The sequence below is a fragment of the Ambystoma mexicanum genome, chromosome 9 (genome assembly GCF_040938575.1).
Source record: "Ambystoma mexicanum isolate Mex_15411 chromosome 9, UKY_AmexF1_1, whole genome shotgun sequence".
NCBI classification, from domain to species: Eukaryota; Metazoa; Chordata; class Amphibia; order Caudata; family Ambystomatidae; genus Ambystoma; species Ambystoma mexicanum.
The window spans coordinates 986,079,580-986,104,020 of NC_090931.1; the positions used below are offsets into that span (position 1 = coordinate 986,079,580).

The 24,441-nt window shown below is 43.5% G+C and overlaps 1 protein-coding gene across 2 annotated transcripts in view; it reads right to left on the bottom strand.

The window, feature by feature from the left end:
* Positions 1 to 579: 579 nt before the first annotated feature.
* Positions 580 to 24,441, bottom strand: part of LOC138488866 (neurabin-2-like) — a 1,321,710-nt gene continuing 1,297,848 nt past the window's right edge. For both annotated transcript variants that reach the window (XM_069616225.1, XM_069616224.1), the window contains one exon: positions 580 to 1,984. In XM_069616225.1, coding sequence (XP_069472326.1) covers positions 1,814 to 1,984 — 171 coding nt within the window. In that variant the 3' untranslated portion in view covers positions 580 to 1,813. The remainder of the gene's footprint in view (positions 1,985 to 24,441) is intronic.

Sequence of the window (24,441 nt, forward strand, 5' to 3'; positions counted from 1 at the left end):
GAGGTAATGTTTCTTTCTCTCAACCAGTATATTTAGTTTCCTTTCAGCATGGCAAGGCCATTTGGCACTCACTCCACCTCTTTTTCAAATGTATAAACACTACGGCCTATTACTTTCTTAAATATGTTTTTTCCGACAAAGCAAGCCAACAAGTACAGCAAACCATGTCAGGAGCATGTGTCTAAGAGGAATGGGAGATGTTAAATTGCTGACTAGACTGCCCCTCCCCCTTCTTGGTGTGGATATAGCTTGTCATTATTGATGCACAGCAACACCCAGGAATACAAATACAAACACGAGGACAAACATGTGAATCAGTCCTATAAAATGTAGTTTAGTTCTTCAGCAAAGCCACTGCAAAAGTCAGATTCTGGCATCTCAATGTAGGTAACCTATGCAGTTGCCCGTCTCTCCTCCCTCCTCCCAATCAAACATGCTATTTTGGGGTTTCCTGTGCAAACTATTGGCCACTAACATATGTTATGAAATCAGTAAGGGGTATTTCACACTGCATAGACATAAGATATTGACGTCAGCTTAAGCACTTAAGCAAAAATGAGCAGACCCAAACAAAAATGATCAAAAGGACATTTTCCAGGTTTATTATACAAAATATTGAGATTTTTTGACATGTCATTGTTGAAACAATCACTTGTTTAATAAAGACCTTGTTAAACAATGTATTAAGCAGAGGAAATTGGTCCAACTGTCAAATTTTGAAGCAAATGAGAGTTTCAAGACTAAAGTGACTGCATACTGGAATAAAAAAGGTTTTATTAGGGCAGTTACCACTAGTTTCCACAACATTGCAATGTCATTGCTAGAATAGACAAACTTAACAAAAATGTGCATGGCAGGATACTATAGAAACCAATTTAAAATCAAGTACTCCTTTAAAAGGATCAGTCTATGATCTACAATAAAATACAATGTGGGATCCCAGTGCTTTAATGACACGTCCACAACTCCCCATCAGATTAAAAATAAGTTCAGAAAAACTCATTACAAAAAAACAAGTAAAAAAATATTTTGGTCTCCAAAAATGGGTTCTCACCAGTAGAAAAGGTTTATATAAAACAAAATATTTTCAGACAAAATATGTATAAAACTAAAATTGTATCTATATATATATATATATGTATATAAAACCCATGTTCTAACATCCTATGTAGATTGTAGCTTACATAGACCGTGTAGTGCGTTTTGCTCAGCAAAAGTTACAAACCACAATTATGTTTTGTGACAATGCAGGGAGTTAGAAATCATTTTTCTTTAAAATGATTTACATTTGGATAGTGCCTCAGGAACATGATAGCTATAGTATTCATCAGGTTCCATTGCATTAAAAATATATCTTCCAAACCAATTTGCTTGACATGAGCAGTTTAAACAACATTTTGAGTAGAAGTACTATGCATATTTATTAGTGTCAAAAGGAGTACCACAGATAGTATTTTCATTAAGGCAGGTCAAGCTACCTTTTCAGTACCATAGTTAAGGCAACATTGGGCAAATTAGTTCTTAAATAAAACACATTAGAGTTCTAAATAGTTGTAGTGTCTTTACAGTCCTAAGCGTATGAACAACAATGCTTAAGGAGACCAATTAATAAATACAAGGTATAATTAATAAACAAACAAAACAATACTCAAACCAAATGATTTCACTGTAACATAACCCAAGCAATCAACAAATAAAAACTCTAATGCGATAAGGTTGCGTCACATTTCACAAATTGTACAATTATATACATATACATTTCTCTTGTACCTCTACAAAATGAAGACTATGGAAAAAATACAACTAAATACTTTTAGCAGTTTGATTCTACAGTAACCATCACTTTGCCGCTTCTCCTTTGGACATCTTTTTCTTTCTTTTGAACTCTTTCTTTTTGCTTTTCCAGTTTTTCTTGAGATTTCCTAATTTCTTTAATTTTTTTCTTAATTGTGGCTCGGTCATTTTGGCTGGAAACCCCCAAAGCCTTTAAAATAAAAATAAAAAACGACAAACTTAATAAAAAGCTACAGTCACGGTGCAGAAGATGGAGCTCAGTGCTAAGGACAAAAAGGTTTTATTAAATTAAAATGGATATAGACTATTGCATTAAAGACGTAGCAAGCACACACAGGAAGCACCTTCTCCTAATATAGCACGATTGTGCAGTGAAGAAAAACAGTGAAGGGAAGCACTGTTTGCTTCCGTACACAACTGATGCATCTTCTTATCTGCTACTTTACTTCTATACTTAGGTATAATTGATAGAAGTGAAACGATAACTGGCATTTTCGATAATCTTTGCTCTCTTTGGAGTTTGTTCCCTAATTTACTCTCAGCACTGGGTGCACAGGCTTCTCTTCTAGACCCCAAAAGAAAAGGTACGCTCTGATGGATAACACTTAATTTTTTTAACTACATTAGCAATCTGCAGATCTTAAGGAATTTAGCACCACTGAACATCCTCTTCAAATGTATCAAACAAGTTAAGAGCAAATTCCTATTCAGCCTCAACAAATAGTAAAAAAAAAAAAACTTACTCACTGTAGTGACTTCTGTGTACTATGGTTCCTTTTCTTCCACACTTAGGTGGCTACCCAATTGGGAAGTGACTGGCACACTTCTGTTCAGCAAAATAATTTCTCAAAAAATGTGAATTTGCGGGCAGAGCCAACGCACACATGGGACGTGACTTCAAAGCACACTAGCTCAAGCCCCACAATGCCCACCTGCACCAGATGTCCCCGCTTCACAAGCGCTATTCTTACTATCTTTTTAGGGGTTGGAGGGTGGGGCCTATGGAGGAAAGGGAACTATACAGTAAGAGTACAGTAGTCACACTATGGAGAGCAACCTTTACTTACGCCAATGTCTAGTTCTCTTCCCTCCATATGTATGGGAGATTACCAAGACATATCCCCTAGGGAGAGCAGAATCTAATCAAGCAAATAGATTCAGACTAAACCTAGCGTCTGACCTTAAGTTGGTGACCAAAGATTGTCTGTAGAAAGTGGACAGAGAAGGCCATGTCACTGCGCTTGTGATCACAACATATGGGACGGGTCTCTGGAAAGCCACGAAAGCAGTTTTATCCATGACCGACTAAGTTTGAATGCCCTTAGGGGCAGTTTTGCCATAATGGTCATTTGAATCCACAATGCAAGCTACAATTCAATAAGCAATTAACACCCTTGGAAATCTTAGCCCCTAGCTGTGAACGAAGCAAACAAGCAATGATAAAAAAAAAGTGAAGCCAAGAAATGTGTCTAGCCATACAAAACAGCATTTCCAAAATGAATAGTATAGTTTCTTTTCTTTTTAGATTACAAAATCATTTGTGAGGTGGATGCAGTGGCCTCCATGGGCTCCAGTTCCCGTACAAGGTCACTTAGAAAAGCCTCAGCACTTTTGCTGTCATTAAATGAAAATAGCCGGCCATCCATAACCAAGCAAAATACTGCCGGAAAAACCATGTCGTATTTGAGCTCTCGCCTTTTCTCTTGCAAGGTTGTACTTCTTCCTCTTGTCCAACACGTCCCGGCTTAGGTCTCCAAAGATCATCCACTGATGGCCACCCAGAGAAAGGTCTTTCAGCTCTCTTGCTTTCCTTAAACTAATTTCCTTCATCGGGAATCTCAGAAAAAAAAAAAACAACAACAAATATCTGGGCCTCTGGCCCAATGATTGTTTGGGCCCCAGACTTCTGTGTGCCCTTTCCATGGCCAAGTTTATTTTCGGGTCCAATTTAAGAAAGGAGATCAGGGTCTTTTCAATGAACTCCATGCGTTTGCCTCTCAATGTCTTCAGGAAGGCCAGCAATCCTGATATTATTTCTCCTTGAAAAAGTTTCTTGCTCTGAGATCTTTAAGGACAGTTTCTCATTTTTAATTTGCAATTCTTTTATCTGGTCTTCCATTTTAAGTACTCTGCCATCCATTTCATTTAAATGAGTCTCCAACCTGTTAATGTTTGAAGTAAGTTCAACATATCACTCTTCTGCCGTGGAAATTTTCGCCTTGATTTCAGCGACATCTAGGGTCACTTTAGTCAGAAGATCCAATATCCTTTCCTCTCTCTCATTAGGGGTCTTCTCACCATCCCCTTTTGCCTTTTTGCAGGTTGTTTCAGATTAGGTTTGCTTGATTCAGACATTGTAGAGTAGGGAGTCAGTTCAGGCGCAGGAGCTCAGCTTTCAGGCAGCCATTCCTGGAGCTGGTAGTTCTAGAATCTGTCTCTGTAGGGTTCTGAGGCAGATAAACTATGTATCTCACTTATTCATCTAGCTAAAGTCACTGCACATAGGAAGGAATCTTTCCACGTGACAAAGCAAATATCTGTTGTGGCCATAGGTCTGAAACGCTTATGAGGAACGGCTGAAAGGGCAATGTTAAGGTCCCACATGGGCGGCAGAGTTTTCACTGGAAGAGACAGACATAGGAAACCCTTGAAGTGTCCATGAATGACTGGGTTCGATGTACAAAAAGACAGGTAAGGAGTATTCATGTACACTTCTATTGCCGCTACGTACGTGCAACAGGAAACCTATGTCGCGGCTAGGTACAAGATGAATTAAAGCACTTGATCTAGGCAGCATTTGATTATATTATAAGCCCTCTGCAAGGAACCATGACAAATTCTGAGCCACTTGCTGTTGAACGCAGAGCATGTGAAAGGCTTCTGTGCTGTTTGCATAATCTTAAATTACTGCCTGAAAAGCCCAAATTACTAAAGGTGAGGTTTGCAGGAACCAGATGACCAGGTTCAATGATTGAAGAGATGGATGAAGAACACTCCGTCCTTCTTGCGACAACATTTCCAGAAAAAACACCAGAAGAACTTGCCCACTCATGGCAAATCCATTCAGATCTGAGAACCACGTCTTGGCTGGCCATTAAGGGGCCAACACTATCATCAAGGCATTCATAGTTCAGAAGGACATGCAGAAATGTATAGATCTGATTCTTACAAGAAATGAGAGCGTCACCAAGAGAGCGGATGACTTCCCTACTGATCTACGCTACCCACATTCGGGACTCTTACCACTTCCCCCCTCAGTCTTAAATGTCTCCTTATTAGTGCCTGATCTGCGGTAACTCACCGCAACAATATTTTCTCCACTCTTGATGAGCTCATACTGGATATTCTCTGTATCACAGAGACGTGGTTAACGATGCCTCTGGACCAGACATGATTCAGATGCTTCCTGCCCAATATGATATGCTTCAGTTAGACCGCCCTACCTCTAGAACTGTTGGTGGGCTGGCTATTGTGTTTAAGAAACCTTTGAGCTGTTCTATTGTTGAATTTACTCAAACTTGCTTATTAATTATTCTTTATAAGAATTCAAGTCTCTCTTTAACCGTCTCTTCACTTTCGTATTGTTTATCATCCCCCCCCCCCGCTATGCTACTTTTTTCTTAGTTATCTTACCCAATTTATGGCTGATCTCTCTCTGACCAACCCTAAAATAATTATTTTGGGAGATTTCAACCTTCATCCAACTAATCCCCTGGATCAGCATGCCGGCAACTTATTTAGTCTTTTATTGACTGTGGGCTGCAACTAAAAAACCATGGCCCTACCCATTTGACAGACAATCAGATTGATCTTATTTTTTCAGATATTCCCGGTCTTCTGTCCTTTTCTCCTCTTTCTGTGTACTGGTCTGATCATTTTTTGGTGCCTTTTCTGTCCCCCTTGTTCAGCCTAAAACTAGAATGACCCCCTTTGCCAGACTCCAACGCTGATGGCTTAAGGTCCCCTTTGAACATATTGCCACATCTATCAAAGCTATCACTCATCAAAATATCCTTACTGGCACTAATCTGTGTGATTCTCTGATTGAAGCTTTACAATCTACTGCAGATTTCCTGGCTCACTCTAAACTCACCACTATTTGTGCAGAAAAGTCTGCCCTGTGGTATTCCTCTGAACTGCGAACTCTGAAGCAAAACTGCAGACAAGCTGAGCACAGATGGCAACGAATACTTGACACCCCAGCTAAAACAGCTTACGTTTCAGCATGTAAACTCTATCAAGGCGCCATAAAAAACACTAACGCCCAACATTTTGCAGATTGCATTCCGAATGTTAGCTGCTCTTCTAAGGAACTGTTTCGGGTGGCGAAGGAACTAATCACTCCGGTTCGCCCCCCTCCTGCTTCTCTGCTTACGCAAATTCACTGCAACCAAACTGCGCTTTAAGGCAAAGACACAAAATGTGGTAGCTGGTATGCACTGAAAGGGATGCTCCTGACATTACCTCCGATGTTTTCTTTCTAGAGCACTCACTCCGCCAACAGTTTTGAGTTTACGACAGTAACCAACACCATGGTTTCCACTGCCCTTTCTAAACTTAAATCTAGCTCTCCTATGGACCAGATTCCCCTCCATATTCTGCAATCTCTCTCTCATGAACTTATTCCTCTTCTTACCTCAGCTCTTCAGGACTCCTTCTCCACTGGCTATATTTATGACTCAAACACGCTGTCATCTCTCCTTTGCTGAAGAAGCCTTATTTAGATCCTGCTGCTGTGGAGACTTATCGACCAATCTCTCTTCTTGCAATAGTAATGAAACTGCTTCAATCGATTGCCACTCCTCAACTCTCCTTTTTTCTAGAAACTTAACATCTTCTCCATCCTTTCCAGGCAGGCTTTCGCCCTGGTATGGGCACTGAGTCTGTTCTGGTTTCTCTTCTTTATGGCATTCCTTTACTTCAGGACCGCAGAGAGGTTGGGGCCCTTATTCTCCTGGACCTCGCTGCGCCCTTCAACCGATCATCACATTCTTTTGCAATGTCTTCATGTGGTTGGTATCTCTGGTACCCCTCTGAAATCGTTCTTTCCTTTTGAACCGAGTTCAGACTGTCTCCCTTTCCCCATTTAATTCTCCCCGTATTACTCTGGATTGTGGTGTACCGCAGGGTTCAGCTCTTCCCCCCTCTCCTGTTTAACCTGTATAAATTGGCTCTGGCAAAATTGATTTCCAGTCACGGCATCCATTTCTTTTCTTACGCTGACGACACGCAAATTCTCTTTCTTCTTAACGCTCCTTCTATTGATCCTCCTCATAAGCTGAAGAACTACCTCTCTGCAGTCGCTGATTGGATGTCAACACACTGGCTTAAGCTGAATGGTCACAATACCGAGATTCTGCTGGTTGGCTCCACCTTTTCCAATTCTCTTTGGACCTCAGATTACTGGCCCTCTTGTCTTGGTCCATACCCGCTTCTGTCGTCAAAAGCTTGGGCATAAAAATCATGTCTTCTGGAACTAGATCAGCCCAGGTTTCAGCAACTTGTCAAGCCGGTTTTGTCAAACTCAAATTGTTAATAAAGGTTCACCCTTTCCTCCCGGCTCATTCCAGATCCAAAATTGTTACAGCCTCTATTATGGGCTCTATCGATTACTGCAACTGAATCCATCTTGGCTAGCCTGAATTCCTTCTTTAATGTCTACAGATTCCTCAGAACTCAGCCGCCTGCCTTGCTCTGAATGCTCCCAGACTAGCTCACTCTCTGGAGCTTCTCCACCAACTTCACTGGCTCCCTGTGAAAAGCTGCATCAAGTTCAAGGCCCTCTGTCTCATGCATCGAGCTGTCCACAACATTGGAGCAGAGTTCTTACAATCTAAATTGGTACTGTACAGACCCAGCAGGGCTCTCCGTTCGTCCAGTCTCTCTTTGCTCTGCATCCCTCGATGCCTCCGAACTCGAGCCGGAGGGCGGGCCTTTTCTGTGCTCGCTCCTACCTTGTGGAATGCTCTTCCTGTTGAAATTCATAACATTCCACACTTTCTCCCTTTTCGTAAATGCCTAAAAACTCTTTTACTCTAGTACCTTTGAATGTCCTCCTTCTCTCGCTCTTTCTAGCGCCTTAATGCCTTACCGGTCTTGTTTGCGCTTTAATAAGTTCAAATACAATACTGTGATGCAAAGCTCCTGCATTTCGTGTTGTCCACTGTAGCAAACCTACGAGAGAGTGACCCCAAGCTCTGGAACAGTGGCTCGAGCAGAGTCTCATGAGGCTCTCCATTCATGATTGGAGTGGTCCAGTCTGCTCAGTTTGTTTGCTTTCACATTCTCCTCTCCCAGATGGTGGACCACACTTATGCTATGCAAGTCATGCTGCCCGTCTGGATCAGCACAATCTTGCCAGTGATAATGGGAAGTTAAGCCAGAAAAAGCACTTTGCGGTCCAGAATGTTAATGTGCTATGTTTGTCCTAGGTTGAACCACAGACCATGAACGGACAGGTCTTGCATCATTGCAGCCTACTCAGTGAGGGAGGTGCCTGCTATGACCATCTTGTGGGGGTGCTAGTGACCAAAAATGCCACGCTGTCATAGGTTTCTCTGGACAGCTCCAAACAATGAGGTTTGGTTGTAGGACTGTGCGAAATGAGATACGAGCCGAGTGCCTGGTTACAGCAATCTGCTAGATTTATTTCCTAGGTGTCTCATTTAGTTTATTTGTATTGCGCACCTAGCCCAAAGGCAACTGGGCGCATAGCTAAAGGTTTACAAGTTACAAATGCAATGGTAACAAAAGATCATAGCAGCAGCCAATAAACAGGTAGCATGTACAGTTCAATACAATGGTAAGGGAAGCCACAAATGGCAAAGAACTTTACAAAGACTTATGTAGTATAATTACAGGAATTTACAGGGATAAAATATACAAGTGACTAATATCAATTAAGAATATGTTTAGCAGTAGGGATAGACAAAAGCTGGCTAGCAGGGGGTTATTGCGGACCTGGCGATGCTTGATCCTGCGTAGCGAGCCAGGTTTTGACTTTACTCGTGAATACATGATAAGAAGGTTCTGATCTGAGAGGGTTAGGGAGTGCATTCCATAGTTTTACAGCAAGGACAGGAAAGCTAGTCACGCCAGTTTTCAGCAACTTAAATCGGGGCATATGCAGGCAATGGGCTTGGGCTGATCTGAGCGGTCGGAAGGAGGAGTGTGGTGTAAAGCGGTTGGCCAGATATTCATGTGCGAAGTTGGAAAGACACATATGTAAGTGCAAGGGTTTTGAGGGAGATTCTTTTGGCAACAGGGAGCCAGTGTAAACTATGTCTTATGTCTGAGATGTGTTGTTTCTTAGGAATATTGAGAGCAGCCCTGATGGCATTATTCTGAGTTACCTGAAGCTGGTTAATGTTCCTTTGGCTAGTCCCCAAGTAAAGGGCATTAAAGTAGTCAATTTTGGACCTTATGAGGCTTCTGGCAAGGATGATGCAGTTAGCCGCAGTGAGGAACGGTCTACAAGCTGTAATGAGTTTACAGGTATAAGTAGATGCGGATACCACTGAGTTGGTTTGTCTCGTGAGAGACAAGGTGGAATTAAGATAGATTCATGGAATTATTTGCGCGTAAAACGCATGTTTACGTGCCATTCTGCCCGAAAAAAATCCCCATACCTCAAACAGGGATTTTCGGGCAGAATGGCACACAAATCTGAATCAGGCTGTTTGTGTCACTGGACACCTTGATGGTGTTACCGTCAATGACAAATGATTTGAAGGCAGGCAGGGTCCAGTTTATTGAGTCTAGCATGAGAGCCAAGGATGAGTAATTTTGTCTTTTCATCATTTAGACCTAACCCATGTTGCGCCATCCACGCCTGGATGAGTAAATAAACATCATTAAGGGCTTTGGAATCAGTCATGTGGTCACCAATGATGGGGTTGAGTATCTGGGTGTCATGAGCGTAATTAGTGTAGGTGACACCCAGATAGTCAAGAATATCAAAGAGTGGCTTTGTAAGCACGTTGTACAATGTGGGTGAGACAGCACCTTTGCGGGACCCCACATGGTACTGTTGATGGTTCAGCAGAAGCGGATGGGGAGAAGACCCTCATGGTTCTGTTGGCCAGAAAGGATCTAATCCAGGAAGTATCTTCCTCGGAACAGTGGACGGCAATTTTGAGGCTGTGACACAGAATTTGATGGTTGATCAAATAGAAAGCTGCCGAGAGGTCCAGCAAGAGTAGAAGGGCAGTTTGCCATTGCCTTTTAGGTCTTCAATTTGCATTTTTAAGTCAATAAGGGCAGTTTCTGTTCTGTGCCTAGGTCGGAAGCCAGATTGTCGGAGTCCAAGGAGTTTATTCGAGTCTAGATAGTCCTGAATTTGTAGATAGGTGGCCCGATCCAGAATTTTTAGGAGAAAGGGCACCGTAGTAATAGGCCTATAGTTGGAGGGGTTGCTAGGATCTAAGGAAGGTTATATTAGTGGAATGACCCAAGCATCCTTAAGGTTGTCAGGGACAGTGCCTGATTTGAACGAGGCATTCATAAAAGCGGTGATGAAAGGGGCAAGGTCATGTGCAGCGTCTTTGAAAACTTTGGCAGGGCAGGAGTCACCCTTACAATTAGACGGTTTCAGTTTTTTGATAATGTTTTCAACTTCCGGGATGGACAAAGGTGAGAAGCTGAAAGGTAGAATAGTGTGTGTGGAATGTACGATAGGTGGGGGTTTGCAGAATGATGTATTTGATGTATCCATAAGTAGGCTGTGTTTTTTGTCATTGATTTTTATTTTCAGAGTCAATATTTTGTCCTTGAGGGCTTTTTGAATATTAGTACACCATGTGGTGTCAGTGTTACAATTTGGCCATGGGGCCTGCCAGAATGCACAACTTCATCAATCCCAGTGGACACAAACCACCAAGCTGAGATGAGACCTGGCCAGAAACATCTCAGCTGTTTTCCAGATGTCCTTCACTCTCCTCTGCAGGGAACACCATAGCCTTGCTGGAGTCCCATAAAAAGCCATTAAAGTGGATGCTCAGAGTACGGATGGAGTAAGTTGCTTACCTGTAATTCCTGTTCTCCAGCATTGGTATCTTTCATAGATTCACATGCTGTGAATATTCACCACAGTCGAGCTCGGAATCCTAGATTACTTTTAGGATATTACCTTTAAACAAATGTTTAGGCATATTTTGTATGCGGTCACCCTCCTTGTGGGTGTTTTAGTCCCATCCAATGAGACCTCTAGGAGTAAGCTGCTCCTCCCCAGCCCTTCCTCAGATTATGACCCTTTATGCTGGATCTTGTTTTGCATCAGAGGGCCTTTACCGAGCCGGGCGGATGGAGGGTGCCTGTGAATCTATGAACTATACCAATGCTGGAGAAAAGGAGTTACAGGTAAGCAATTTACACCTTCTCCAGCATTGGATATTTCATAGATTCACATGCTAGCAGTATAGAACCGGACAGGTGTAGGTATGTAAAATGAACTCCTACCTTATTGACACAGACACTGCAGAACTGCACTTCCCGTCTGCACATCGGCAGGATGCCGTTTGTCCGAACAGCAGTGCTTGGTAAACGTGTGGTGCACTCTCCAAGTTGCCGCCTGCTAGATATCCATGAGCACCACTCCTGAGGGCCACTGATGCTGCTGTGGCTCTTGTGGAATGTGCCTGGGGCATGCCTCTGAACCCTCTGCCCGCTGTTGTGTGGCAGTATGAGATCCATCTGGACACACTGTTTGGCTATAGTTTTATCCTTGTTTGCAGATCCAAAGATCACTAAGAGTTGTGTGGACATTCCGAAAGACTTGGTTCTGTCCAGGTAGTACTTGATGGCTCTCTTTGCATCTAAAGACTGCAACACTCTTTATGCAGGCGTGGAGCTTCTGGAAAAAATACAGGCAATGCTATATTTGCATTTTTGTGAAATTCTGTGGGACTCTTTGGAATGAACTTTGGATTGGTCATAAGGAGTACCCTATCTCTGCGGAAGCGCAGTGTAGAGGCGCAGCTGCTTACCTCTGCTGGAGACCCCGCCCCCTTACTCGTTTGACACCAGCTGTTGTGCCAATACCGCAGCGTGTGTTCAAAAGAAGATACCCGTTGAGACAACCCTACCAAATGTACCCCCAAAGTGATGACAATCTAAGAGAAGAACTCCCTGAAGGAATATGAGAAAGAGCAAAGAAGAGAAGCTAGTGATGTCACAAAAAGTATGAAGGACGTCATGAGAGACTGAGCGAAGAGGACGTATAGATCCTAAATAAACTAATAAAATAATAAGTATACTTTTAAATACAAAGAAGATTACAAGTGCACAACATGCAGCAGAAAATCAACCGTTCAATAAATGTACAGATGCTGAATTGCAAGTTAGACTAAGCCCTCATAGAAGCTAGCTATACATAGTGAATAGAATGCAGGTGAAGCTGGCATTATATAGAACATGGACATTGGTATTCGTAAGCCAGGACCCGTGAAGCGGGAAGGGAAAACTGTCGCCGCAAGAATAAGCAGAACCGTGGAGCTGCATGGCGAGGTTGTTTGGCCTGAAGTCAAGACTGAAATAGCCAAGGTCAGCTATCTATTCTGGAAATGAGCGAACGTGCGGAGAATGAATCATCCCATGTTAAGGTGCAAAGAAATAATAATAAGAGTGCCAAATTCATTTAGAGCATATAACCTGCAAAATTGAGCAAATCGTCTGTCACGTGAGCCAAGGATGAAAATACAGTTCGAACAAAGAGTCCCAGACCCAATAGCGAGTGCCCTCATTCCCGTGCATTCTGGAAGACAAGGATACTTTGCAAGGCCAAGCACAAAGACAATCTTCATGGCAGAAGGCATGGGCGATGAGAGATGCTGGGCTAATCGGGTGGGGAGGTAGTATCATGGTCCATCTCCTTGCACCTGGGTCTTGGCTTACGTGCTGCTAAGTGAACCGAATGTTCCAGACATGGCATAAGTGTGCCAATCAATTGTGGAAGTCCATATATCGGAGGACCTTATAGTTTGAAGACCCATGAGAAACTGTATCTAATGTTTCTGAAGATTACATGTTTTAGGGCTAGGCATATGTTGTCCACCTGGACAGCCAATCACAATCCTAGCTCCTATAGAAGGTATAATTAGATGTTCCCCTTAGCCAATCCCGACCCTTAATAGGTTTTTCATTATTGCCACGTAGTATGACGTCGACGCCGATATATTTTTGGTATAAAAGCTATTGTTTGTGTAAAGATTGCTTAGAGACTGAGCGTACGTCCGTTGATGTTCGTTAACTCCCTGTTTTAGATAATTGTTAATAAAACAGTAATTTGCCATCTTCCTGATTTGGTTCGCTTATTTGGACTCAGAATTATTCTTTTTGATTCCATCCATTACATATGCACGTTCCTAAAGGGCCCTAAGCTGATGTGGTAGCGGTGCAGACGGTTTAAAGAACCAAACTAGTTCTGCTCCAGAGATTCGGACGATCAGGCATACTCTGCCATTAGCTGGTCGATCGCTGAGTTTCCTGTGGAGAGTGGCCGAATAGAAATAAACTTGCAAGAAGAACCGAGATGGTGGACAGGTCGCCCTTTGAAGGACCCCTGTGCTCGGTTTCCACAGGCGCTCTGTGGATGGAAGACCAAGTGGTCGGATTGAAGGAGTCGATACCGAAGGCCTCGAGTCGATTAAGGGATGGTAAGTAGACCAAGGGGAATGGCAAAATAAAGGGGACGGGATTGTGATTATTTTGGGTAACGGGAAATATTGTGGCGATAAGAGACCGCCTAGGAGTCCTAATTCAAGGGAATTAGGAGACATTTCAAACTTGTACTGGAGGGCTGAGTGACCTCTGAACGGGCCCATGAGATTCAGAGCTCGCCCTGCGGCACCTTAAAATGAGATAGCTACACCTTGAGGAGGATTGGGTGCAGGATTTTCTTACTCCAGCACCAATCAATAAGGACAAGTCAATGGTTTGGCAAAGGGAAGTCTGTTTAATGACGAGTACAAAAAAACGGGGAAACAAATGGAAATCATTAGAGCAGCGGTCGCCTGTCTCGCTTCAACTTCCAAATTCTTCATGCAAACAGTAACCTTTATAGCAAATTCTCGTCATCATTGACGTGTAAAACTCAAGTTTGACATGCAATCTTATTGGTCGGGAAAGGTAACTTAAGTATAGGTACTATATCTATATATGGTAACAGAGTGTGGGGATTGGATAACTTATCGGGTGAGCGTCTATGCCCATCCCTCTCGTGAGAGACGTCACTAAATGTACGTCGTCTTATTGGTTCTACTTGCTAGAGGACCCTAGATTATTTGGTCCATCGTGATTGGGTCGATTACACCCCTGGACATAAGTCTCCACTTTAATTAGCAGCATGCAGAACGGACACCCAGGTGCGGGATGGCCCAAGATTCACCCTGCCTCGCTTCCATCAATCACTACCTTCAGGCATATGTGTCAATTAGTTGGCTGAGAGTGGCCTCATACTGTAACTTCTTATCCGGAAAAGTTATGGCATCCTCTGGGTTTAGATGACATCAGATGTGGGCACCTCTCCGCGCCCAGCTGGTCATGAGTCAGTGCACTGTGGATCGGCTTCAATTTCCCTCTATTTGTGTGTTAGATCCTTTGTTCAGCCTCGCCACCTGCCTGGGCCTCCTTATCTCGACCTTCACGGGGCAGGCTTCTATGCTCTTAAGTTTCGATTCTTCGGAGTTGCTGCTCTCCTCCCTTCCTTGGGTTGACCTCGAATTCCTAGCCATGAGCTGCTTCTTGCTGAGTTTCGATTCCGCGCTTCTATCTGACTTTGAGCTAATTTATGAATCCTGGCCTTTCTGTCCTCTATCATCCTAGGCTTACTTCTGCTTGTGTAAAATGGAGTCACACTTGTATAGTGTGCTTCTTGAGGTAGATATATAGTTGGCGCTTGCTGCTCTATCCTCCTACTAAGCATTGCAAGCAATATCGTTTCCTTAGCTTCTTGCGTTCCAAGTCTATTTACAGGCATTCCGCCACCAACATACTTCCATTCTGTTTAAATGGTTACGTTTCTACATAGTTCAGCATTGTCTCTTCTTTTATGTGCATTACATCCTTATTCGCAACATTTTGTCTTTATCACCTTTTGGTTGTCGTTTTTCATCTGCGAGTCTGTCCGGACCATTGTGACGTCAGCATTCACCTCCAATGAGAGTCCTTTGGGTCTCTTCCGGGACAGTTTGTAAGTAGTTTTCATTTCGCGTCAGCTGCTGGTACAGTTGTCTCAATGGGTATCGTGCGGCCCATGGTTGTCTGGTTATTGGTGCTTCAATAGGTATACAAGTCCTTCTGATGGGCACTGGACAGAGCCCTACTGTGGCTCTCTGTTGGTTTATTTGCTCCTTGTACGTCACATATCTTGGCGAGCATGCTTCTGGCATCTCAAAACGGGTGGCTGGAGTGCAGGCCATATTTGGGACCTCCTCTACACACCCCCCTCTGGTCGGTTATCAACCACTTCTTTTTCCTCCTTTAGGTTACTCTTACTTGGATCTTCTGCATCCAATTTATCGTCTTCTGGGTTTGTACATGATGGTGTAAATGTGTGTTTCTTTGGAGTCCATATTTTTATCACTCCTTTCAGGCTTCCTGCTGTTTTTACATGTTCGTCTTTGTTCCAGGTCATAAGCTGACAATGACCATTTGGGCTACAATAGATCCATTTTCCTTCATAATGTCTACGTCTTCTGGGATACACAAATTTTGTTCCTTCTGGTGCAAATTCGCTGGCCTTCACAAAGGCTCTCATTTCTTCATCTGTTAGGTCTCTCGGCTTCCATCCTGGTTTGACGTCAATCATGATCTTCATCCCAATGGCTTTCTTTGTACTTTTCTGACATTGTGTGATGATTATCTTGATAACACAAAATACTAGTAATATTATGAATAGCAGGGCTCCCAGAAACTTGAATATGTCTTCCATCCATTGTGGGACCCATGAAAATAGTGTTCCAAACCAGCTGTCATGATCAACGTCAGTTTCATTGATCATCTGGTTCTGTAGGTTTGTCAGCATACTTATGGCTTCTGTTAAGGTTCAATTTACTTCGTCATGTGAAGGTACAAATGTGCAACACGATTCTCCAATTTTTGTGCAAACACCTCCATCCATTGCTGTGATCATGTCAAGTACATATCTGTTCTGGAGGGCCATCGGTCGGATTGCTCTTAGTTCTTCCTTAATAGCATTGAATCATTTTATGGTAGTGTTAATGGTCTGCAATAACTCCCATCTGGTTATCTGCAACCATTTAGTATTTACTCCAACTTGGATCCATGGCATTGGGATCGTTGTGAACACTGATGAGGTGAGGCTGAAGAGCCTGTGTTCATACGGGATTGCATGGAATGCCCCTTCCGATTTGGCAGAAAAGTAGTTTTCTCTCTTCATTCGGGATACCAGTTCTGCAGATGTCCTTTTACTCTGTGGTGGGCATCTGCTGTTGCAAAGCTGTCAATGTTCGGGTCCCTCTTCGGGATCACTAGTGCAGGAACGTGGACCTTCACTATTGTGCATATGCCTCCCCAATTTCTCGGTAGCCTATGTATGCTTTGGATCCACACGCCCAGTAATTACTGTGGTTCCGTGAGTCATACCTGGAGCTTCAAAGATGCGTCTGCAGTTCTGATTCTCTCCCATCTTCCTTGTGCCATTGTTCCTGAAGCACAATTTTGGGCTTTCCAGTGGCACTATCTGCAATGGTCCTCCTCTATCTTAGACCCAGGTTAGTAACTTTACCAACTTTGGCCATAGTGATTTGCACAGTTTTTGTGAGTTATCTACTGCTTCTTTGCAGGCCCCAAGGACCATACACGCTCGGCATATCACTACTCCTTCCCATCCGTTTGGTGAAAGCACTGTTCCCCAAATCTGCATTTGGCCTCTATTCTTCCAAAGTTGGGCTTCTTCTGGAGTTTTTCCTTGGACGTTCAGTCTCGGGTTAATTTCCCATGATGACGTGATTCCTGGTATGATCTCTGTTTCCTGCCTTAATGTCCTGGACATAATCATCTTCATCGGGATATGCTGTTTCAGTTGCTCATATCAGTGAGGCATCTTTTCCCATAAACTGTCCTCTGGTGTTGCACACTGCTACATGTGACAAACGGTGTGCTGTCGGGACATCAATTTCTACAACCACGAAGATCTTGGATTTTCCCATATTGTACGGTAGGAGTGCACACACGAAGCATTCTCCTTCTGAATTTCGTCTTCCAACTTCTTTCATGTGCTGGTATCAAATGTTGTTCCCCAGATGCGCTGTGCTGTCCAGGTAATCGTTCAGTTCATTATCTTCACGTGGGCTTCTCTTGATTCTTAGTGTCTTCCGGTAGTTAGCTATAACTACATCTCTAAACGCGTCTGTGTGACTCTTTTGTGCCGGAGGACTCTCAGGCATTTCAGTCCATGGTGCAGGCTTTTTCATCTGTGCCATTCGAGTGGACACTATTCCGTCTGCTCTTTCCTGGTCCTCATGCATCTTTTCTTTACTGCGTGCAAGTGCCCATGTTATCCAGCCTGACACTGGTCCTGCATATGGCTGTATGGTTGGTCTGATGCTTGTCCCTTGGGTTGGGACTTGTGCGCTTGTCAATCCAGTCTTTGCAGGCTTAGTTTTCAGTTCCTCATGTAGTTTCTTCGCTCTGGCTATGACGGGAATAAATGATCTATCAACATTTGTGTTCTTTCAGTGAATTTTCTCGTAGCCACTTCTGTCTTTTCGAGGGCTTTTGCTATGTCTACTTCGGTCAGCCCTTCACTTGGCTCTTTTCGGTCTCTTTCATTATTTTCTGGGACTGATTGTTCGGTAGGCAGTCTTGTGCTCTTTGCTGCCTTTGTTTGAGGTTCTACAGCCATTGACACTCGCCCACTTTCATGTGCATTTAGTGTGTGGGTGTGTGTAGTGGTCAGTGCTAGGTTTTCATTTGTTCCGTGCTGACCGCGTCTCCAGCTTTTCTCTTCATTCGTTAACTCAAGTGTGTCTGTATCACTGCTAATTACATTAAATTTTAGTTCATTTACCATACCATCGGATTTTCTCGGGACTGGAATAACTATATAGGGTTTAGGCGCTTGTGTGGGACTCATATTTGGACCGCTTCGTGCACCAATAAAGAATGCAGTTCTGATTGTTAATGACAAAAAGACAATGATAATCACCATGCATATACATATGATCGTGCAGTAAGACAGGTGGCAGCATTTCCTTCCAGGGAAGCGGGGGCGCCCCTATGCTGGTGGGATGACCAGGTTACTGTTCTGAGCCCCCATTTCAATCATAGAAAACGGTCAATGTTCTATTCTTTTTGCTCACTCCATTGTTGGTTCTCGAAAAGTTAGTGTCTTAAAGTGTCTGGTGCTTCTCAAGTGTTCCCCCTCTTGTGGGTGAGTATTGTCTCTGGATATGGGATACAGTTCCCTTGCTAGACTATGGAAAAAGATTAGTCTAACACCTTTGGTGAGTCACATTCATTGTGCATATTCATAATAGGTGAAATCCCAGTCCACCCCCAAAATTTGCTTCAGTCCAGAGGACATGCTGGAACCTGTTCAATGCAAAGAAACAGAAAACTAGCAATCAAAATCAAAGTTAAAAAAAAAGATAAAATAAAACGTGAAGTTCTCATCTCTGCTCCAACGATCTGTCCCACAGTGGATAGATGAAGAGCTGCCTTGGTTGGTTCTGTTCCTTCGGTCTGTCCCTCGGCGGAAAGTTTCACTGGAATCTCCTCAGATACTCTCTGTGAAAGTTGGACAGCTCCACTTGGAGCATGATACCATGGAGGAGCATTCCCATATGTGCAACATTAGCTGGATCTTTCATGAAGGTAATGACATCAACCTCGCCAGGTCTCCCCACCATTTCTGGAAAGTCAGTGACTAGGCGAAACAGGACGTTGTGCGCCAATCGGCTGTCCTCGGGTGACAGGGACATTTGTCCAGCTTGCTGGGTTCATGATCAAAGGCCCTTCCCTTGACGTGAACAGTCCCTGCATTTTCCTGCTGCGTGGATTGCTACTAGGTAGTTCAGTTTGACCCACAACTGGTTCAAATGTTCAATGTTTGTTGGATCTCTGATGAATGTAAGCGTGTCAGTGATTCCAACAATAGCTGGGCACTCTTCTATGATGCGGAAGAAGAGTGTATTGACAAGTTCATCTATAATTGCCTGTGGTGGATGCATTTGTGTCCTTATCACTGTATTCAGGTAACTGAATGTAGGCTTCTGCGATGACAGTTAACAGTTGCCAGATTACTTTCTTGTTGGTAGGATCTTGAATAAAGTCTGTTATACTGGTGACTCTCCCGACAAGTGACGGATATGTCTCCAGCACTAATTGAAAACAGGACAACACATCCCTTGTGATATTTCTGCTAGGTGACACCATTGATGCTGCAAGGCGATGTCCTACTCTTTGATGAGTCGGGATGCTGTGTTTAGCGCTTTAGACGAAAGTCTTTGGTCATAATCTACGTGTAATTGCTTTACAAGTCTGAGTCATCAAACATGTTGTGGCTTAGATGCGTAATTGTCTTCATCACCCTACAACTGAGATGTATAGAGTGTCTGTTATGTCCTTATCCCCTTTTTTGCTTAGAGGAACTGTCCAGTTTAAGCCACAACTTGCAAACGAGTTCTTTGTCTTGGCTTTTCTGCTCATGCGTCCTTCCTCGTCATGGATCTCGTCTGCACGCGCTGAGGTTCTTCCCCGTTGTCTGTAGTTTCTTCGCAATGGGGTGCAGCTTGGGGGCTTTCTCCGATATAGTGCTTAATGTCATTGAGAAAAATCCATGCTCTCCTGCCCTGCAATTTGACTGCTGATGGAGTGCAGTCTTCTACGATGAAAGGACCACTGAATCTCGGCTCATCCCACCTTTTCCTCGTGTGGTTCTTGATTAGAACTGCGTCTCCAGGGAACACGAGTGGTATGCAACGACCTTGAGCCAGGTCTGTTGCAGAGTCTTCTGTAATGCTTTGTGTTGTGCTGCACCCTTTTCGTCGCCGCTGCAGATGGTCTGAAATTACAGTAAGGACGGATGTCATACAGTTCAAGTATTGTGACAATTCGGTTCCCAGGACCTCTTTGGTTGGCTGGGCATCACATCTAGCTCTATCTCATGGGGCTAGAGGGGTATTCATTCTCCTTCCTGTGACTATCTCGTGCGGTGTAAGAACCTGGTTGTTTCAGAAGAGCATACAATGCCAGTGAAAGGCAGTGCAACCATCCCCTCTTTAGAGTAAGCTTCAACTTAGCTATCCTTTCATTTAACAAGCCGTTGAGCCTCTCACAAATAGCATTACCTTCCGGATGATACGCCGACGAGAGCTTGTGCTTTATACCAAGCAACAAGCTGATCTCTTCTAAGACTGAGTTAACAAAATGAGCCCCGTTGTCTGACCTCATCACCCCAAACACCCCCCCCCCATCTAGGGAACACTTCCCTCACCAGGAATTTGGCTGCACAGGTTGAGTCTGGGTGTGTACAGGGACCTGCTTCTATCCATCTACAGAATGGACACACCACTACAATTAAGTACCTGTATCCGTTACACACTTGGATCATGTCGACGTAGTCGATATGTAAGTGCTGAAAAGGGCCATTTGGCCGGGGAGGACTCCTCTCACTACTTTGAATGTGTGCCCAGCGGTGAATTGCTGGCACAGTATGCAGTTCACCATAAAGAATTCAACATGCTCCGCTAAATTCGGTATGAACCAGTCTTCCGCGAGCATTGCTGCTAGATTCTCTTTTGACATATGTAAGGGGTAATGCAATTGTTCCAGTGCTATTTTTTTAATTTGATTTTATTGGTTTTAACAAAGAAACAGAAAAATAAAATCCACCTTATATTGTACACCGTTGGTAACATTTGGTTGCGTGACAAAAACGGGACATATCAAAGGAGATTTGCAACACATGTCTGATTGGTCAGTTCAGGGTGTATTAACGTTAACTAAAGAATTTCACCCAACCCCGCCCCCCTCCCTTCCTTCCTTCCATGGTTTATCACACATCTATTAAATGTTCTAGAAACTTGGGAACATCAAAAGCATATTAGTCATATTTCCGTTGTCTGGTCGCACTGTGACCACCCATTATGAGTTCTCTTCCATTGTTGTCAGTCGGGTTTTGCATTTTCCATCAGGACTCACTGGGCTCCTCCAATTGGGACTCGGAATCCGTTGTAAAGTATTTATTTTTAAAGTCCATCCACAGGGCTTCACTTTGGGCAGCCTTGCCATGTAGAGAGGCGGTTTTGTTTCCATTAGGTAGATGTTTGTGGCTAAGGTGATCCATTCATTCTTGCTAAGCACTATTGCGGATTTCCATTTGATCACCAATAGGGCCCTGGCTTCCAGTAGTAAGTGGGGGGTCAAGCCCTTCACTCTGGTCCAGTCATCATCATCCCTTTCTAGGCCGAATAGTACTAAATAGGGGTCGGCTTCTCTTTGGATACCTTCTATTTCTTTGATCCACCCCTGGACCTCGTTGCAGAATACTTTAATGCTGGGCAGCCCCACCACATATGCCAGTAACTGGCTATTTCACCACAATTTCTCCAGCATGTTGGGCTCATTGTTTTGGACATTTTGGAAAGTCTAAGGGGATTGTATTGCCATCTGTGCAAGAGTTTGATGGCATGAAGTTTGTATTGACTGGATATAGACGTTTTGGAGGCAGCTCTACACATTGTTTCCCATTGGTCGGGGTGTATTTCTTCCCCAAAGTCTTTTTCCCATCTCAATCTCAGGGATTCCGTGGATCCGTCTTCCGCCGCTATTAGTTCTTGGTACATTACTGATATGAGGCCTTTCATCTCGGATTTAGAGTCTAAGATTTTCTCAAATGGGGTCAAGTCTCTGTTCATTTTGTCTTTTTCCATTCTGCCTTTGTTAGGACCCCTTTCAGTTGGATGTACTGGAATGTGGATAGGGTGCCTATACCCAACGCTTCAGTCAGTTCTGGTAGAGTGATGAACAAGTCTTTCTTCTGCAGCTGTCCCACTCTCTCCAAGCCTGTCTCATACCATGTTTGGAACCTACCCACATTGGGTATATGGTTGTTTATGCCGGGCGACCATAAGTGACTGAGCGGGGACGGCCAGGTGGTGATTTTGCGCATTTCTTTGCCTGTACGCCATATAGTCCATATGGTGCTCTGAATGGGGTGGCCTTTGATTTTCCGTAGTACCCTTTTGTGTGGAGCCCATAGCCATTCCGATACCGTGGCCGGGGACAGATAGTGGTTATCCATTTGGACCCATTGGAGGTTTTTGTGATCTCTGAGGTGTGGGATTACGACGCGCAACTGGGCAGCTTTATAGTAAATTCTCAGGTCGGGGAGACCGACCCCTCCCTTGTCCTTGGGGAGCGTTAATGTCTTGTATGGAATTCTTGCTTTCTTACCCTGCCATATTAATCTCAATCTTTTTGGCTTCAATAAAGAACCCTTTTGGTACCTCAACTGGTAGCATTTGGAAGGGGTACAGGAAACGGGGAAGGCATACCATTTTAACTGCATTAATTTCGGCCGAGCCAGGAATTGTTCCATTTTTTAAGGTCGGCTGCGAATCGCTGGAGAAGTGGAGGAAAGTTGGCTTCAACTAGGTCATTCAGGGTTTTGGTAATCTGTAGGCAGTGTTATTTTTAATAGTGCTATAGGCATGACTGGTTTACCAGTGCTGTCTTGCCGCCATAATCCGACAGTGGGGTTTAAAGAACACCCTCGATGTTTCCAAAGATTCTTTTCATCTTGTGGTGCCTCCCCTTGTAGCTCCATCAGTTGTATCTGCCCCATGTTACTATAGGCTTTGGGTGTGGTTCGTGCAACCATCATTCGTTCATGGGAGCACGCCACTTCTACTTCCATGATCGTCTCACTTTTGGATGCCATACGCTTTGCTTCCGCGTCTGCTGCAGAATTTCCACGCGACAAAATCTGTCCCGTGAGTATGGACGGCGCATTTCACGACCACTATGCCCACTGGGAGCTGTAGTGCCTTAATCAGCCTGCCTAATAAGGCTGCGTGCTGTACTGGCGTGCCGTCCGCCCGGAGGTAGCCCCTCCTTTTCAAGCGCGCTAGGCCTGCATGCACTGTGGATGTCACGTAGGCGGAGTCACTGTACACGTTACTTCCTGGTCTGCGTGATTCTCAATGGCGAGTATCAATGCCAATAACTCTGCAGCCTGTGCTGAGTAATGAGATGGTATTCGTGCACTGACGAGTACTCGAAATTCTCTGCTTGCTATGTGTTTCATCACGGCAATGCCTAAATATCTTTGTCCGTCTTTTTGGTCGATTCTTGAAGAACCGTCTATGAAAACAATCTCTCCTCCTGCTAGGGAGTTTTCTTTTACCCTCGGGATTTCATCATAGAATTCTTCGTAGTTTGCACATGGCTCAGCTACGAATGTAGCTGGGTTCACTGTTTTACATCAAACTATTTTGATCGATGGGTTAGATATAATCGCCTCATAGGCAGAAGCTCTTTGAGCTGTCAGCGTACACTTTGGTTTCTCTAAGATGGCAAATAATGAGTGCTCGATGTACAACGTCATGGAACATCCAATTACAATGGTTGTCGCTTTCTCTATGGTGAACACTGCGGCAGCTAAGCATGGGAATTGGCTTCTCATTACTGGGTCCAGATTCCCACTGTAATATACCAGGGGCTTGTACCCCAACAAGTTTTTTTGAGCGAGCACTGCCGTCATAAGGCTGCCATTCGTGTGCGAGAACAGGTAGAATTCCTCTGCATAATTAGGAATTCCGAGGACTGGAGCCGTGCAAATTGCTCTTTTTTTTAAAATCTCTTTATTAGTATGTCATTAAATTAAATCACAGAAGAATCAAATACAGAAAGGAACAGTGAACCAGAGAACACAAATCAAAATTATTCAAAGAACATATCAATAAACAAACAGCATAATCAAATTATCCCTCCGACATACTAAGAACATTTTCATTTTTGTAAACAACGAAAGAGCAAAATACAACAGTCAATAAAAACATTTAACATTTAACATAGAACATACACACAAACACCAACAACACACAGACACCAAACCAAATCCCCCAAAAAGTCTAATAGTGAGAAGAAAAAAAAAGAAAAAAAATTAATCTTTCCCCTCTTCTTTTCCCCTTCCTATTCCCACTACACCATTTCTACCCACTACTCATACTAATCCGCAGCCTATATAGTCAATCCTACAAGGCATTGAATGGACCCCAAAACAAACTGTACACCTCTTCCTTGTCTTTCACTCTAAATGAGAGCTTTTCAATATTCGATAAGGTGCGCAAATTAACTAACCAATCTTCAACTGTAGGCTTCTCCCTAGTTTTCCAAACTCGAAGGATCAGTCTTATGGCCACCAATAAAGCCTTATTTATCCAACCACTATATTTCAAAGAACGCCTACACCTACCTCGATCTAGAAATAAGATAATGTTCTCACCCGATCTCTGTAAAGATACATCCAAAATTAAATCAATTCTATCAATCACATCAGTCCAGAAAGTCCGAACTCTAGAGCAATCCCATAGAAGATGCATAAGGGTGCTAACATCATTTCCACATCCCCAACATAGATTATCAGTTTGTAACCACAGTTTAGACATTTTAACTGGTGTCCGG